The sequence below is a fragment of the Hyperolius riggenbachi genome, chromosome 8 (assembly GCF_040937935.1).
Source record: "Hyperolius riggenbachi isolate aHypRig1 chromosome 8, aHypRig1.pri, whole genome shotgun sequence".
NCBI classification, from domain to species: domain Eukaryota; kingdom Metazoa; phylum Chordata; class Amphibia; order Anura; family Hyperoliidae; genus Hyperolius; species Hyperolius riggenbachi.
Window position 1 is genome coordinate 267,993,730 of NC_090653.1, and position 17,663 is coordinate 268,011,392.

The 17,663-nt window shown below is 44.0% G+C and overlaps 1 protein-coding gene across 2 annotated transcripts in view; it reads left to right on the forward strand.

The window, feature by feature from the left end:
• LOC137528558 (ficolin-1-B-like) overlaps nucleotides 1–11,215 on the forward strand; it is a 37,856-nt gene extending 26,641 nt beyond the window's left edge. For both annotated transcript variants that reach the window (XM_068249899.1, XM_068249898.1), the window contains exons 3-5: nucleotides 5,883–6,012; nucleotides 9,877–10,011; nucleotides 10,114–11,215. In XM_068249899.1, the coding sequence (XP_068106000.1) occupies nucleotides 5,883–6,012; nucleotides 9,877–10,011; nucleotides 10,114–10,355 (507 nt within the window). In that variant the 3' untranslated portion in view covers nucleotides 10,356–11,215. The remainder of the gene's footprint in view (nucleotides 1–5,882; nucleotides 6,013–9,876; nucleotides 10,012–10,113) is intronic.
• The last annotated feature ends 6,448 nt before the right edge of the window (nucleotides 11,216–17,663 follow it).

Consider the following 17,663-nt stretch of genomic DNA (forward strand, 5'->3'; position numbering starts at 1 on the left):
GTTACATAGTTACAAAGTTAAGAAAAGGTGGGGGGAAAGGCTGCGAGTCCCTAACCACATGCTGCAATTGAATGGTTAATTGCACAGGCATACACCGCCTCTGCTAGACTGAAAAATGCATGCCCTGCATCCAAGACAAGTGCTAACATTTATTAAACTAGGAGGAACTTTAGCTTACAATATGGAAGCTTCCTCGATGTCCAAAATACAAGTTCGGCAGGCATCAAGCTGACATGTTTCGGACTCAAACGTCCTTAATCATAGCATAGGCGTGCTATGATTAAGGACGTTTGAGTCCGAAACATGTCAGCTTGATTGCCTGCCGAACTTGTATTTTGGACATGTCCACAATGAAGGTAACTTCAAACTGTTAAGTGCGGACCTTCCTTGTGTGTTGTACTCTCTGATCCTGCCAACCAGGTCGAGCACTACAGTTGAAGTGGAGCGGTGTTAACTTTGCAAATTTGATCTTTAAAAAAGTTGTTTTGCGATTGGGACATCACAGTGGAAGAAAGCCTGTTGATTTCTTTTCAAAAAGGCAATCCCCAACTTGTACCGTAAGGTGGAAAGCCAAGTCACCGCATCTCTGGCACACAGAGTATGGGCAAGGGTCCAACTGGTCTGCAAAGTACGGTCAGGGCAGGTATATTACCTATACCGCACATTGGGTAAACCTGCTGACAGCTGGCAAGCATGGAATGCGTGGCTCTGCAGTGGAGTTGGTGACACTGCCACGAATGGCAGGCAGGCCTGCTGCCACCTCCTCTTCTCCTCCTACTCCATCCTCTTTGCTATCATCCTCAGCTGATTCCTCCTCTGCTGCTGCTGTGCCCTACTGTACTACAGTACACCCCAGCTCCCCAGGGCCTAGTCCACATCCCAGATACGACCGTGTCAAACCGTCCTGGGGCTGACTTGCCTGAAAGCCAAGAGTCACACCGGACAAGCACTCCTGGCCGCTCTGAACTCACAGGTGAATCAGTGGCTGACCCCGCACTAACTGGAGATCTGCAAAGTGGTGTGTGACAATGGAAGCAATCTGTTGGCGACTTGGCGGCATTGAATTTGGGCAAGTTAACACATATGTCCTGCATTGCACATGTTGTGAATCATATTATACAACACTTTGTGTGTAAGTTCCCAGGCTTACAGGACATCCTTAAGCAGTCCAGGAAGGTGTGTGGCCATTTCAGGCATTCTTTCATGGCCATGATGTGCTTTGCAGATATTCAGCGGTGAAACAATCTGCCAGTGAGGCACTTGATTTGTGACAGCTGGACTCGCTGGAATTCAATGCTACTTATGTTTGAAAACCTGCTCCAACAAGAAATAGCAATTAAGGAGTATCTGCTTGACCTGGGTCCTAGGACAGGCTCTGCAGAGCTGGGGATATTTTTGCCATGTTACTGGATACTCACGCACAATGCCTGCAGGCTCATGTGTCCTTTTGAGGAGGTGACAAACCTGGTCAGTCGCATCAAAGGCACCATCATGCTATACACTTTCTATCTGGATTGTGCCCTACAAAGAGTGCTGGATCAGGCCTTAGATAAGCGTGACCAGGAAAAAGAAGAGTGTGATCACCATCACCAGCAGAAGTAGCCTTGTCATCACCTGCTGTATCTGCGGAAAAGCAGAGAGAGGAGTTTGAGGAAGAGGAGTCAGAGGAGGAAGGTGGCTTAGTGGAAGTGGAAGACCAACTGCAGCAGGCCTCCCAGGGGGCTTGTTGCCATCACCTTCCAGGGACCCTTGGTGTGGTACATGGCTGGGAAAGGAGGAGACCTTCAATGACATCAGTGAGGATGAGGAATGGGACATCTTGCCATCCAACCTTGTGCAAATGGGGTCTTTCATGCTGTCCTGCCTGTTGAGGGACCCCCGTATAAAAAGGCTCAAGGAAAACGACCTGTACTGGGTGTCAATGCTACTTGATCCTCGGTATAAGCACAAACAAAGTGGGGGAAATGTTACCAAACAACAAGTCGGAAAGGATGCAGCAGTTGCACAACAGCCGGCAAAGTATTCTGTACACTGCGTTTAAGGGTGATGTCACAGCACAACGGGAATCTAACAGGGGAAGAGGTTCAAGTAATCATCCTCCTTCCACAGCCATGCTGGCAAGGACAGGACGCTGTTTCAATGTGTTGGTGACATCGGACATGTGCAGATTCTTTAGTTCAACGCATCGTCACAGCCCTTTGGGATCCATCCTCAGAGAACGCCTCGACCGGTAGGTATTGGACTACCTGGCCTTAAGTGCGGATATTGACACTCTGAGGAGTGATGAACCCCTGGACTACTGGGTGTGCAGGCTTGACCTGTGGGCAGAGCTGTCACAATTTGCCATCAAACTTGGCTTGCCTGCCTCAAGCGTCCTGTCAGAAAGGACCTTCAGCACAGCAGGATTGATTGTCACTGACAAGAGACGTCGCCTAGGTCACCAAAGTGTTGACTACCTGACCTTTATTAAGATGAATGAGGCATGGATCCTGGAGGGTTATTGTCTGCAGCAAGACTTGTGACTCAATCACCACACAGCTGTCTTTCCTTTTTGCACGCCACATGGCAAACTTGACTACCCACACAGCTGTCCTTCTCCACCACCAACTAGGGTCTAAGACTCAATGTTTTTTAATATTTTCTACAGGTAAATGCTAATTTTTTAAGGCCGCTGCTACTGCAGTGTCTGCTATAAAACCTAATTTTTGTTGGCATGTGACTGTACATGCTAAATTTGTATGGCCTCTGGTGCTACACAGTGGCTGCAACAACCAAAAAAAAAAAAGCATGTACATGTCAATTCCCCTGTTTGATCTTTACCTTGTCGTGGTGAAGCTCCTTGCTTCATTGTGGACAGACCAAAGTCAATCCGTTGGATAATTTTTGGTAAACCCTTTTTTTTAGGGTCACTACAGGTGATCAACAATAAAGCCTACTAGGCCAACACTGGCCCACACTGCAGAATCAGTGTTTTTTTGGTCATTTTACTGTCAATGAACTACCTCAGCCTGACCATAGGGGCTGATAAACCGCCATCACCTGCATTCCCGTGAACTTGCACACAAGCATGGCAAACACTACACAAAGATTGACACAGAGAGGACTAACATTTATGTCCTGAGGGTGTCAACTATTGACAATGCTCTTTGCGGTTGTTTGTGGTACATTAAACGGGGAGTTTGCGCTGTCAGTGTGAAGTGGGTCTAGCCCTTACACTATCTGATCGCCATATACATACACACACCGCACGTTTTACATTTTTGTATGTAACCTTTACCATCTATCATGTGCAGAGCCAAGTCACCGCTTCTCTTGTCAATCAGTGTCACCGCGGCTGCAACATATACTGTATATTTCATTTCAAACAAAATACTTTTTGTTTGAAATAATGTTTGTATGTAAAATGTATATCCATGATAGCCAGACCTGTTAGCTCTCAATCTTGCATGACTGCATGGTAGCGTAACTAGTTAGCATGGAAGAGTTCACAAATAAGCCCTCCCCCCCAAAAAAAAAAAATAATTAGGTTGTACACTAACGCTGGTCTGTTTGGTTTCATCGTATAGTTCCACCAATAACTTCCCATCCCAAAACATGGCCTCTGCTTCAAGCCACAGTGGTCCGTTCAGTTGAGTGCACATGCAGCACCACACACCTAAGCGCCTTACAGACCTGTTAGTGCTCAATCTCAATAAAAGCGGCGTTTGGTCTGTCAGCGTGAAGCATAGCTAGAGATTATGGGTCCCAAAGCAAAATTTTGATTGGGCCCTCAGACTTAGGCACTTTAGGGCAATTCCAACTGTCCCTACCCAATAGGATATGAATTGAATGGAAAATGTGCAGTAACACTGCAAATAGTCCGTGGGCACCGAGGTGAAGTCAGAGGGTGAAGAAACACAGGAAAAATAACAGTTAACACATCAATTACCACTTGGGCCCAATATGCTCCAAGGCCCCATAGCAATTGCTATGGCTGCTATGGTCATTGTTACGCCCTTGCTACCTGATCAATGTGTATACGCTCCGGACGTTTTATAGCACCTAATTCCACAAATTTAGGAAGGTACTGTGATTTCTGCCCTTTAGAGATTAAAACATGACTCTGCATCAACTCTGTAATTTTTGGTGGGACTTCTGCCATGGATCCCCCTACAGCATGCCACGGTCCAGGTGTTGGACCCTTTGAAACAACTTTGCCATCACTTTTGTGGCGAGAAACTGTCCCTATAGGTTTTAGAATTCCCCTGCCCATTGTAGTCTATGGCGGTTTGCCTGTTCGCAATGTTTGGGCCATCTCTACTGAACACCCTAGGTGTCTGAGGGCGGAATAGCAATCTGTGACAAATGGAACAGGATTTGGAGGGTGACCTCCCACCCTACAGGTTTCCTTTAATGCATAAGCAGCTTCAATCGAGTTATCTCATTTGAGATTGTGCAATGCTTTTAATGTCAGTTGGCAGAACTCATTGTGCTGTAAATTCCTTGAATGCTTTGATCTCTCTGTATTAGCAGAAGTGGCCATAAATACACATTTCAGCAATACAAATTAGAAGCTAGAAATTGTAATAAGTAAAGAATGAAAAAAAATGAGCTAAAATAAATTGGCCTGGAGCACTTGCAAGCCTCTAAATAAATTGGCTTCTAAAGGCTTAAAAGACAACTGAAGCAAGAGGGATGTGGAGGCTGCCATATGTATTTCCTTTTAACCATTTACTAACGTATTAAAACGTCATGCTTACCTCTATTAACGGCAACATGACGTTTTAATACGTCGCGCATTCCCGCCGCTGCTATCGCCGTGTCTGCGCCGCTACCACCGCTGTTTCCGTCGGGATCCCGTGCTGGGTGATTGGGGAAGAAGACCGAACTTCCTATAACGAGTGTTCACTAGCGCCATCTTGTGGCCAAAAAGTATATTACATCTACAAAATACATACATTTTCAAGTACATACACTTCATTAATAAAATTACACTTCCAACCCCCCCCCCCCCCCCCCCAAAAAAAACCACTTGTAAAAAAAAAATCAGCTTAAAAAAAAATAGTTGCCATAGGGACTCAGCTTTTTTAATCTATATTTTATGGGGGAAAATTAATTTTAATTTATTACATAGGGGCTTGTAATTATGGCCAGAACAAAAAAAAACGGAACAGAAAAATAACACTTATATTTCAAAATAATATACTGTCGCCATACATTGTGATAGGGACATAATTTAAACGGTTTAATAATTGGGAAAACTGGGCAAATAAAACGTGTTTGTTTTATCCACAGGAGAATGTTTAATTTTAAAACTATAATGGCTTAAAACTGAGAAATAACGATTTTTTTTCTTTTTTTTTCTGTTTTTCTCATTAAAACTCATTTAGAATAAAAAAATTCTTAGCAAATTGTACTATTCACAGAAAGCCTAATTGGTGGCGAAAAAAAACGAGGTATAGATCATTTTCTTGTGATAAGTAGTAATAAAGTTATTAGGGAATAAAAGGGAGGAGCACTGACAGGTGAAAATTGCTCTGGTCCGTTAGGATAAAAACCCTTGGGGGTGAACTGGTTAAGCAATACCATTTGAACAAGCATGCAGCAGATCAAGTGTTTCTGACATTTTTGTCAGATCTGACAAGATTAGCTGCATGTTTGTTTGTGATGTTATGCAGACACTACTGCAGCCAAATAGATCAGCAAGAGAGCCAGGCAACTGCTATTGTTTAACGGGACATAAATATGGCAGCCTCCATATTCTTCTCATTACAGTTGTCCTTTAACATTCACCAGCATTTGTGAACCAGCATGTCCTATAAGATATTGGACATCAAACAGTGAGCTCCTTCTAGTGTGAATCCCTGCGAATACCTATTTAAACACATCTCACCTTTCTCCAGGTGTTCCAGAGACGTCTTGATGGCTGGGTGGACTTTTACCAAGACTGGGAAGCCTACAAAAGAGGTTTTGGCAATCAGCTTGGCGAGTTCTGGTTGGGTAATGAGAATATTCACCGTCTCACAGCCACAGGTAAATACACTGGAACTTACTGTATTTCAATTGGCCAGAGGACTTTGTTCTTGCAAACCTACCCAGAGTTTATAAAACTACGTTAACCACTTCCAGATGTTAGTAATTGAAATCTGCACCCTGTTTGGTACCTTTTATCCCTGACAGGGTGTACATATGGTGTTCAATAATCAATAATAGGGTGTTCAATAATCCTGCTGCATGCTCCCGTCACACTACCACTGACCGTGCCTCTGTCCCGCTGCTGCAGCTCTGTAAACCAGTCAGGTGCCAATTTTATTGGTAGCCAATCACATAGGCTCACAGTGATTACAGGTTCAGGAGCCAATAAAATCGACACCTGACCATCTCACGGAGCTCTACTGTCATAGCGATGGCAGAACGAGTGGGCTTCAGTGACAGAAGGGAGGCGCGAACAGTAAGAGTGACTAGTCTGTGCAGTGTTACGTCGGTGAGACCCTTTTTTTGTACCTGAAAATCTTTCCTTAAAGAGACTCTGTAACAAAATGTTCAGCCTTATTTCTTCTATCCTATAAGTTCCTATACCTGTTCTAATGTGGTCTGTCTTACTGCAGCCTTTCCTAGTTGCACAGTGGCTGTATTATCTCTGTTATATAATCTAATCTTCTTTCCTCTGACGGCTTTGTCGGGCTCATGGAAATCAGCCACAAATGTGCTGCTCTGCTGTAAAAGGATAGAAGCTAAAAACACTCTCTCCAGGCCCCCTCCAGGCTCTGTATGAGTCACAGACTGAGCTACTCTCAGCCTATCATATGCCGTGTCTTTTGTTTGTAAACACTGCCTAAAACTGGCAATTACAAGCCAGGATTGCAGCAGGGAGTGGCAGAAACAGCACAGAGGGGCCCAGGAGAACATAATGAATAGAATGGTATGCTTTTTATTGTAAGAATTTTAGAGTACAGAGTCTCTTTAAAGGAATTATCAGGCGATTAAAAGGAAAATAAGTTCAACTTACCCGAGGCTTCGTCCAGCCCCAAGCTCCCAGTATGTCCCTCGCTGCAGCTCCGCAGTGACCCGTTCGCCTGTGAAGTTCTGCACCTGTGCAGTACGCTCTGGTCCACGTGGCGGTGATTGACAGTGCTGCTCACACAGGCGCAGTACTGGCCGACCTCCAGGTCAGCCTGACGTCATCGCCAGGGACCGGGAAGCTTCACAGGCGAACGGCACACCGCGGAGCTGCAGCGAGGGACATACTGGGAGCTTGGGGCTGGACGAAGCCCCGGGTAAGTAACACTTATTTTCTTTATAATCGCCTGATGACTTCTTTAAGGGGGTCAGAGACTGCTGGTACGTAAATGGTTAAAAGATGTCAGCTACTCTGTGACAAAACAAGGCTATGCTCAGTGCTCACCTGAATTTATATAAGACCATATGGAAGGCTGCTGAAGGGTGACTGAATTAGAAACTCACACAGAAGCTCACACTGAGGACTTTTTTTGAAACAAATACAGGCAGTCTTGGATTTATGTCAAACATGATCTCTTCAGGAGAATGCGTGTAAGAAAACCTCTAATTCACTAACCTTTCCACTTCCCTCACCAAGGGCCAGAGCTGGAGAACTATGGGCAGGGGCGTAAGTAGAAATCACTGGGCCCCGCTGCAAAACTTTGGATGGGGCGCCCTCCCCCTGAACACTGAATAGGGACTGTCTACAAATCTTTGTCTACAAAACTTTGTATGATTCATTATCAGTAGCTGAGCAGATGCAGTCATTAGAACAATAGTGCAGAGAGCAGAATGTTTTTTTCTATCCTTGCCCTTAGTTTTTAGTATCTCAGGACAGGGTCCCCTGTGGATTCTGGGCCCCCCTGCAGCTGCATGCCTTGCAGGGTCTATTATTATGCCCCTGAATTTGGGCATTACTGAAGTTACCTGAAGTTACCTGCAGTTGGCCATACAAGTCAATTTTTCTGATCAATTTTTGGCAGATCCTATCACCAAATCTGCCAGTAATCTATTGCTCTAACTGATCAGATTGATTGACTTTTGATTAATTGTATACAGTATATCAATAACAGAGTATCTACGCAGCTCAGGGTGACCCAAACCACTAGGAAAGTATACGGGGATAAAAGAGACCGAGAAGGCCTCCTACTAATAAGCAATGCTTGGTGAAAGTTGCCTTCTTAAAACAGAAGGAAATTTGCACTAATTCAGCTATAAGTAAACATTTGTGGTTACCTACAATGCCATAGCTGCCAACTGACCCTCCTTTGGAGGAACAGTCCCTCTTTGGGAGCCCTGTCCCTCTGTCCCTCTTTCCTCCTCATTTGTCCCTCTTTCAAGAAATTGTCCCTCTTTCTATGTAAATATATATATGTATCTACTAAAAAATGTGTTTGACTATAAACTTTATTCCCATCCTTTAAATTGATATATTACTAATTTTAAAATGTTAATATGAAGGAAAATGAACCAGGATAGAAAGGACCAGTGTGGTTTGAATTATAAAACAACATATTTTTCTTATGAAATATTTATGGTATGCGTGACTAGGGGTGTGGTGGGGGCATGATCAGGGGGTGTGGCTTAAGTGTCCCTCTTTCTCATCTCAAAACGTTGGGAGGTATGCACAATGAACCACTACTGAATATGCAAATTATCTCTTTTCACCCCTGTAAGCCAGACTTGCATCCAGAACCGCTGGTGTATAGCAAGCCTATAGCTTTAAATATTACACAGCCACACCAACCCCACATATAGACAGCCTGTTTAGGGCTTTTTGGCCCTCATCAGTACATGGCAGGGATTGATATGGCTGTATGGCATAGGGCTTGGACCAGTACAACAGAGTAACCAAGCAGCTCGGGGTGGAGTGGTCGGCAAGAAGTTAAAATCGATTTTCTCAAAAACGATATGGACTTTTTGAAAAAAATGTTTTTCCTCTTGTTCCCACTGTTCTTCTTAACATATCTGGCAAATTTGGAGTTTCTAGCATGTAAGGGGGCTTTGCTATGAACTGCTAAAGTCGGCAGGTTTTTAATCATGAATACATGCGGTTATTCAACTCAAAACCGCACTCGAGTCGGATATCCATTTCTATTCGTCAATTCGTAAGTGGGCGGATTCAAATTCATGATCACTCGAAGACGTGATTGGGGGCATCCGAGCACCTCTAGCCATGTGCAGTAGCATGTGAAAAGCTGGGAGAACATATTATATAACATTATGGTAAACCAGAGGCGTTGCTAAGATCCTAAGAGATCCAAGGCACTTTTGTGCACTCCAGACGGAAAATGGGTTTGACCATGCACAAGAATGTGGGTGTGGTCGTGGGTGGAGTCACATTTACATGAACTTAACAGCAGTCTAAGTAGGCCTGCTCAGCAAAATGTTGGATGAATCCCCCCCCCCTCCCCCCGTCCATTAATACAATAAACAAAACAAAAGTGCAGCATATCAAATAAATAGGCAGGGTTACTTAAAGATAACTAGGCAGAGTTACCTGGCTTCTGGGCTGACTGGTCTGGCTTTCTGCTGGGTGGGCTGGCCTGCCACCATAGCATTCCCTGACCTTCTAGTGGACCCCCTCCCATGGGCCTCTAATTGAAGCACCACAACTCCCAGCATGCCCCTATAAAAAACTGCAGCTCCCTGCATGCCCCCATAAAGGCGTCACAGTGCCCAGCATGGCACCAGAGCACACAGTATGCCCACGATTGAGGAACCACAGCTCCCAGCATGCCCGCCACTGAGGCACCACAGCTGACTCCGCCTGAGGGACACCCGGGGCACCCCAGAAAAGATCAGGGACACATGCCACTGATCTTTGGGGCTAGCAACGCCCCTGTGGTAAAGCATTATTCTATAGATTACTCACCTATTCCTGTTCTGCTCTCACAGGGAAGTTCCAGCTCCGGGTGGATCTACAAGATTTTGCCAATAATGTTACTTACGCTGCATATAGCGGATTCAGACTAGAGGGAGAGAAGGATCATTACCGACTACGACTGGATAAATTTACAGGCGGCTCTGCAGGTAATGTATCTGGCCTCACACACTGTGACATGGCATTAGTGGCGTTGCTCTGCATGTGACTCTTCTGTGACTTCCTGTGTTGCCTCTTTTGTCTCTGTTTAGGTGACTCTCTGACTTATCATAAAAATGTTGCGTTCTCCACCAAAGACAGAGAGAACGATCTAACTGACGACCACAACTGTGCTACACTTTATCGAGGTGCCTGGTGGATGAACGGCTGCATTATCTCACACCTGAATGGCGAATTTTACCCGAAGATTTATAGCAGAGGTATAATCTGGGAATCATTCCGCGGATATGACAACTCCCTGAAAGTGTCAGAAATGAAATTCCGCCCTGAATAGCAGGACATGAGTCTATTGCTTTGGTAACATCTGGATACAGAACTCAGGCTCATTATTCCCAGGTTCTTCCTTGTCTCAGATGCAGGGGCGTAGCAATAGGGGTTGCAGAGGTTGCCACAGCATCGGGGCCCTTGGGCCAGAGGGGCCCCGTAGGGCCCTCCCTGAACTTCAGTATTAGCTCTCTATTAGTCCTGTGCTCATAATAATCACTTCTATAGATACTTTGAATATTGGTAATCATTAACAAACTATTCCCCATCCCCTTCTTGCACCTCTGACACTGTAGTTGCCATTGCAGGTTTTGGTGAGCCGTATCGTTATGTATAGAGTCCATGGGGGGGGGGGCATTGTAAAACTTGCATCGGAGCCCACAGCTCCTTAGCTACGCCACTGATCAGATGGATAATTTCTGCTGCACCAACATGTCTGCCCGTAAATTGTCCCTCTTATCCCAACACTCACTCTTCACCCATATAAAGAGAACACAGAGAAAGGAGTAACTGCCAATAGTGCACCATAAAGAGAAAATAAATGTCACTCACCAGGAGAACTAATTAATGGGAGGATAGTTTTTAGAGTTAACATGCATAAAGTAAGCTGCTTAGAACAAAGTAAAAGAAATGCGGTAGCTATAGAGTTTGCTATATTTAATTATATTTATCCCCCTATTCCTAAAAATGACATTTTTTTAAGTAACCCAGGGTTTTCTTTTATATTTAAAGTGAACCAGAGACGCAGCACCCTCATGTATTTTACCGTGTATATCAGTGGGAACATTAGAGAAAACACCTGCCCTGCTCTCTGTTTCATTCTTCGCTGCTCAGCCTGCTTGTTATCAGCCCTGATAAAATCCTTGACTGAGCATTCAGTCTGGCTTTGCTCAGGAATCATTATAGCTGAGTCTTTCTTCCCTGATGTCTTATCAAGCCCAAGCCAGCCTCCTTCTGGCTCTGCTATAATGACTCCTAGCTATAATGATTCCTGAGCAAAGCCAGACTGAATGCTCAGTCAGGGATTTTATCAGGGCTGTTAACAAGCAGGTTGAGCAGTGAAGAATAAAACAGAGAGCAGGGTAGGTGTTTTCTCTAATGTTCCCACTGATAAATATGGTAAAATACATGAGGGTGCTTCGTCTCTGGTTCACTTTAAACATTTACAAAGTAGGTTGAATGTTTCACTGTCTCTTATAAGTGGCAGCCTATTAAGTGTCCCAGAGTTAGAAAATGGTCGATATAGTTCATGTATTTTATGTATTTTATCTCTCCCTGCTCTCAGAAGTTGTATTCTGCCAGGAAAACTTTTATGGCTGTAATTTGTTTATCAGTGATGGTTACTCTATTCCCGACAAGTCAGAAGCTGTCCCTTCCATGCTTAGAAATTAACTCTTTCAGGCAGCAAAATAAAACAAGTAAAACAGACTGTTTTACTTGTTTTGTACTGTACATACACATGTTTATCTCATCATATCACATATATCATCTCGGGTACACTTTAAGATTTTTGGATGTGAATCTCACATCCAGTTTAGTGCTCCTGTAGGTGCCTGGACGTTACACTCATGCCCTGCACTCAAAACTGCTTCTGCGCGTTTATGTGCAATTCCCATTGCGCCCCACATGCTTAAAAATGAATGATTGTTGTAAAAGTAAAAAAAATAATATTTAAAAAGTGTTTCTTTTTAAAGTGACAGTGTCACATTAAAAAAAAAGGTATTTTCCCTGTACTGATTCTACTGAACTGTAAACACCTACCTAAGTAGTTAACCCCTTTTTTTCACGTATACTTGGCCTTAAAGAGTAACGGTTAGGCATTAAATCCAAAATAAATTCTCTATTTCCATATGTTAAATAACTAAACTGGATGCTAAACAGGCAATGCAAACGTTCATAATCGATCTGACATTTTTTATTTTAGATGAATATCACTCCCCATGTCCCAAAGCTCTTACCTCGTACATCTGCTGCAAAAGGGAAGTTGCAGTGCATGCCAGGGTTTTTTTTTCTATTTCCTCTGTTCCTCCTCCCCACAGGCTCCCACAAGCTGAAGCCCATCCTGATGTCATTTCCTCCCTTACTCCCCTATGTCATCCCCACATCCCCTCTCCTTCGGTATCCCCGCTGGACTTGGTCCCCAGACTGGACTTGAGGGCAGCATGGTCTATAGAAATGAATTTCAATTAGAGCTCTTGGCATGTCTGATACACCTTCCATGCATCCCCCGCATCCCTCTCGGCATTTCCCCTCCTCCCCGCAGCATTACAGAGCAAAGTGGGTAGGAATAAAGGCAGCGCACACACACTCATCTACTCATGGTTCCAGGCGCTAAAGTTCCCGTCTAAACTCTGCTCTACTGTCGGCGGAGGAGGAGGGATGCGGGGTTGCCATAGGGGAGTAAGTGAGGAAATTACATCAGGATTGCCTTCAGCCCGAGGGACCCAAGATGGCCCTTGCTAGAGAACAGAATTCTCCCAATTTATGATGTACAATTCACTGAAATCAAAACATGGACAGTGCAATATATCTGTTATTTGAGTAGAGCAAGTATTTATCTACTTATATATGTGTTTGTTTTCCTGGCTTAGTTTGGCTATCAGTTCATGGATACCTGTAATGGCTGTCGCCTGTAGCGATCAGACCTGATCAATAGGGCGATAGCCTGGCGGCTCAACACTTCACATGCATTGCTATGCTGTTTCCTTGCAATGTACCTGTAAAGCTCTGGGATCCCCATACTGTGCGCTCTAGTGATCACTTAAAGATCCATGATAAATTAATAGCACTTTTTTTCATATAATTTAGTTTATTGGAAGAAAAGTAAATGCATGCAAAAATACCAACATCAATAATACCATAAAGCACCCCTTTTCTCCATTATCTCCCACATTTTCTATTAACAAAAAATCCAAACAATAGATCAAACAAAAAATACCTTCAGCACTCCTCCCACTCGTATCATCTATACCAAAAAAAATAAAAAATCTCATAATTTTCCACAGAACTGAGACATTATCCCATCCAAAGAGACTCCTCCCCTACACCTTCATCAACATCTCATATTCAGGTGATATCTGAAGCAAACTATCTATCCCATTTATCATTAACCACTTCACCACTGAGGGGTTTTACCCCCTGACCACCAGAGCAATTTTCACCTTTCAGCGCTCCTTCCATTCATTCGTCTATAACTTTATTATTACTTATCCCAATGAAATGAACTATATCTTGTTTTTTTTGCCACCAATTAGGCTTTCTTTGGTGGGACATTATGCCAAGAATTATTTTATTCTAAATGTGTTTTAATGGGGTAATAGGAAAAAATGTGGGAAAAAATTATTATTTTTCAGTTTTCGGCCATTATAGTTTTTAAATAAAGCATGCTACTGTAATTAAAACCCATGAAATGTATTAACCCATATGTCCCGGTTATAAAACCATTTAAATTATGTCCCTATCACAATGTTTGGCGACAATATTTTATTTGGAAATAAAGGTGCATTTTTTTCAGTTTTGCATCCATCCCTAATTATAAAGTAACAGTGTTATACCCTCTTGACATAAATATTTAAAAAGTTCAGTCCCTAAGGTAACTATTTATGTTTTTTTTTTTTATTGTATTTTTTTTTTTTTAATTACAAAAAAAAAAAAAAAAATTGGGGAGTGTGGGAGGTAATGAGTTAATTTATTGTGTAAATGTAATGTTTGTATATGTAAAATGCTTTTAGGGTGTAGTTTACTATTTGGCCACAAGATGGCCACAGAGTGTTTGTTTACATGCGACCTGTAAGCGTCCAGAAGGACGCTTACAGGAAGCAGTAGGAGGCTGGGAGACGCACAATGATCTCGCTGTTTCTGAAAGAAGCAGCAGATCATTGCGGGGGCTATATCAACGAACGGGAATGGATTTTCCCGTTCATTGATCTCCGGGCGAGCGGGCGGCGACGTGCACGAGCGGCGGGTGCGCGCGCACGAGCGGCGGGAGCGCGGACAGCGGCGGTAGCCCGGAAGGTACGGATTTCTCCGTCCCTGGTTTTTTAGGAGGGAAAAAAGGGGCGGAGAAATTCGTACCGCTGGGGGTAAAGTGGTTAAACATCTCCAGTCTATCCTGCTGAAACGCAATCTGGTTCTCCGCATCTTTCAATAAGTTAACTTTCCCCACCCAATCCTTAAGAGTTGGAGGATCCTGACATCTCCATCTAGCTGGAATCAAACTTTTAGCCGCAATCAATAATTGTGGAACCAACAATCTCAACTAATAGATTTCAACATACCAAGTAGTAACACTGCTGGAAGAATCCTAATATCAATAATCTTATTAATGCACTCCAAAACTGTTTCCCAAAAACTTGTGATTATCAGGCACTCTGCTAAATTAATAGCACTTAAAGAACTTCCGAGGCCAAATGTCAAAAAAGTTAAATACCTGCATCATTTTGTAGGCACGGAGGACCCCGTCCGCGCCCTTCGTGCCGTTCCGCTGGGTCCCCGCCTGGAAACAGCCTGTTGCGTGGATCGGTGGGGGTTGGTCCTAGCACTGCGCAGCCGCGGACAGCTCATGCGGCCATGTTAGTGCAGGCAAGAGAGCCCGACCCAGGCCGTGAGGTCGGGGGCCGACCCGGGGGGCTATTGAGTGGCGGGGACCTGGCGGAACGGCACGGCGCGGACGGCGTCCTCCGTGCCTACAAAAGTGATGCAGGTATTTAACTTTTTTTGACATTTGGCCTCAGAAGTCCTTTAAAGAGACTCTGAAGACTCATAAAATTACGCTTTTTATTGCAAAAATGTCTATAACATTATAGCCCTAACTAAAACACTGCATCCCCGCGGCTGGAATCTAACTAAATCCCCCCAAACTCCCCGGGGGGAAATCCGGGGAGCACTTCCGTGAGAGGCAGAGCTTTCAGCTGCAGCTCGGCCTCTCCACGCGTCTATCAGCAACGGATCGCTGCCTCCGCCCGCCCCTCTATTTTCCTTCACTGAGAGGGGCGGGGGAAAGGCGAAGATACGCGCTGATTGACACGTAAGGAGGCAGAGCTGCGGCTGAAAGCTCTGCCTCCTACAGCAGCAAAATCCACGACCAAGAAAGTCGTAGATTTTGCGGGGGAGAGGGAGGGGGGAGCAAGGGGGGATTTAGTTAGATTTCAGCCGCGGGGATGGGGCATTTTAGTTAGGGCTATAATGTTAAAGACATTTTTGCAATAAAAATCTGAATTTTATGAGACTTCAGAGTCACTTTAAATAATAATCCATGATAAATTAATAGACGGCAGTATTTTAGGTACACTGCTCCTTTCTCCTTAGGACACCTTACAGGCTTTTATATTATGGATTATATAAATCAGGACGTTTTAAATCAGGATGACACCAAGTTTGGCTAACTTTAAAAGATTCAAAGAGTAAGCTTTCCATCCTTTATACGGGACTTTACAGGGGAAACTCGGAAAAATAGAATATCGTGCAAAAGTCCATTTATTTCAACTGAAAAGGTGAAACTAACATGAAATAGACTCATTACATGCAAAGCGAGATATTTCAAGCCTTTATTTGTGTTTTTGATGATTATGGCTTAGCCTTACACCCGAAAATCAAAATCTCAGACCATTAGAAATTGTGAAAATGTTCAACATTCTAGGCTCAATGTTTCAGACTCAGGGGCGGACTGGCCCGGGGGGATGGGTGGCAATCTCCCCCCGGGCCGCCTCCTGTCTCTGTGTTTTGGGCCGCTGGCTGAAGCCTAGCAAAAGAGGAAAGGGCCGACTTCTTTCCTCTCCTGCTCTCTGAAGGTCCCCTGGCTGCGTCTCCATCAGTAGGGAGGCTGCGGTGATCAGTCTCACCAGCAGCTGGCCCGACGGAGTATCAGCTGAGCAGCCAGCGTGACGTGCAGGCAATGTGTGTACTATATACTGTTCTTCTTCCTGCTACATATGGCACACCTCTCCCTCCCGCCCCTTTCTTACCGGCAATTTCAAAGTGTGACAGGCAGCTCTGAGCGGTGAATAGAGACAGGACTGCGGTCAGGCTGGGTGCATCTCTGAGACACATGGAAGGGAGAGGAAGCAGGACCTGCACAGTACATCCTAAATGTAAGCAGTAAACGCCAGGCAATTAGCTGTATTGCCAGCTGGAGTTTCTTATCTCTTGTTTTTCAAGTGTGTGTGTCTCTTCTTCCCAGGCCCCCCTCCTCCCATCTCCTCACTCCCAAATACAATGGCTTCTTTCCTCATAAACTCTTCCTCAAATGGGACAGAGGAAGCCAGCAGGCCTAGTGAGATTTCCCTGCCATTTCTCCTCTCCCCATGCTCTGTCTCTTTGTGCCTATATCTCTCAATCTCCTCCACCATGCCCTCCATCTTTCTTATGTACTCTATTTCTCTTTCCCACATTCCTCTCCCTTTATGCCTCATTTTCCTGCATCTGTCCCTGTCTCTCCTTTCTATTATGTATTAATTCTCTCTCTCTCTCCTTCTCTCTGACATCTTCTGCAGCACTTTACAAAGTACATGGTGTTGATTGTTTTCACTCAGAGCTCACAATCTAATCCTACAATAGTCCAAGGCAAATGTCCTACCATATTATTATTATTAAGCATTTATATAGCACTGACATCTTCTGCAGCACTTTACAGAGTACATAGTCATGTCACTGACTGTCCTCGGAGGAGCTCACATTCTAATCCTACCATAGTCACAATCTAATGGCCTACCATATTATTATTATGTATTTATAAAGCACTGTCACCTTCTGCAGCACTGTACAGAGTTAATAGTCATATCACTGACTGTCCTCAGAGGAGCTCACAATCTAATCCTACCATAGTTATAGTCTAATGTCCTACCATATTATTATTATGTATTTATATAGCAGTGACATCTTCTGCAGCACTTTACAGAGTACATAGTCATGTCACTGACTGTCCTCAGAGGAGCTCACAGTCTAATCCTACCATAGTCATAGTCTAAAGTCCTTCTGTATTATGATGTATTTATATAGCAGTGACATCTTCTGCAGCACTTTACAGAGTACATAGTCATGTCACTGACTGTCCTCAGAGGAGCTCACAGTCTAATCCTACCATAGTCATAGTCTAAAGTCCTTCTGTACTATGATGTATTTATATAGCACTGACATCTTTTGCAGCACTTTACAGAGTACAAAGTCATGTCATTGGCTTTCCTCAGAGGAGCTCACAACCTTATGCTAGGTACACGCTATTAGATTTTCTGGCAGATTTACTGTCAGATTGATTATTTCCATCAAGTCTGATCTGATTTCTGACTGTTTTCCCTTCACTTCTATCAGAAATCGGTTGGAA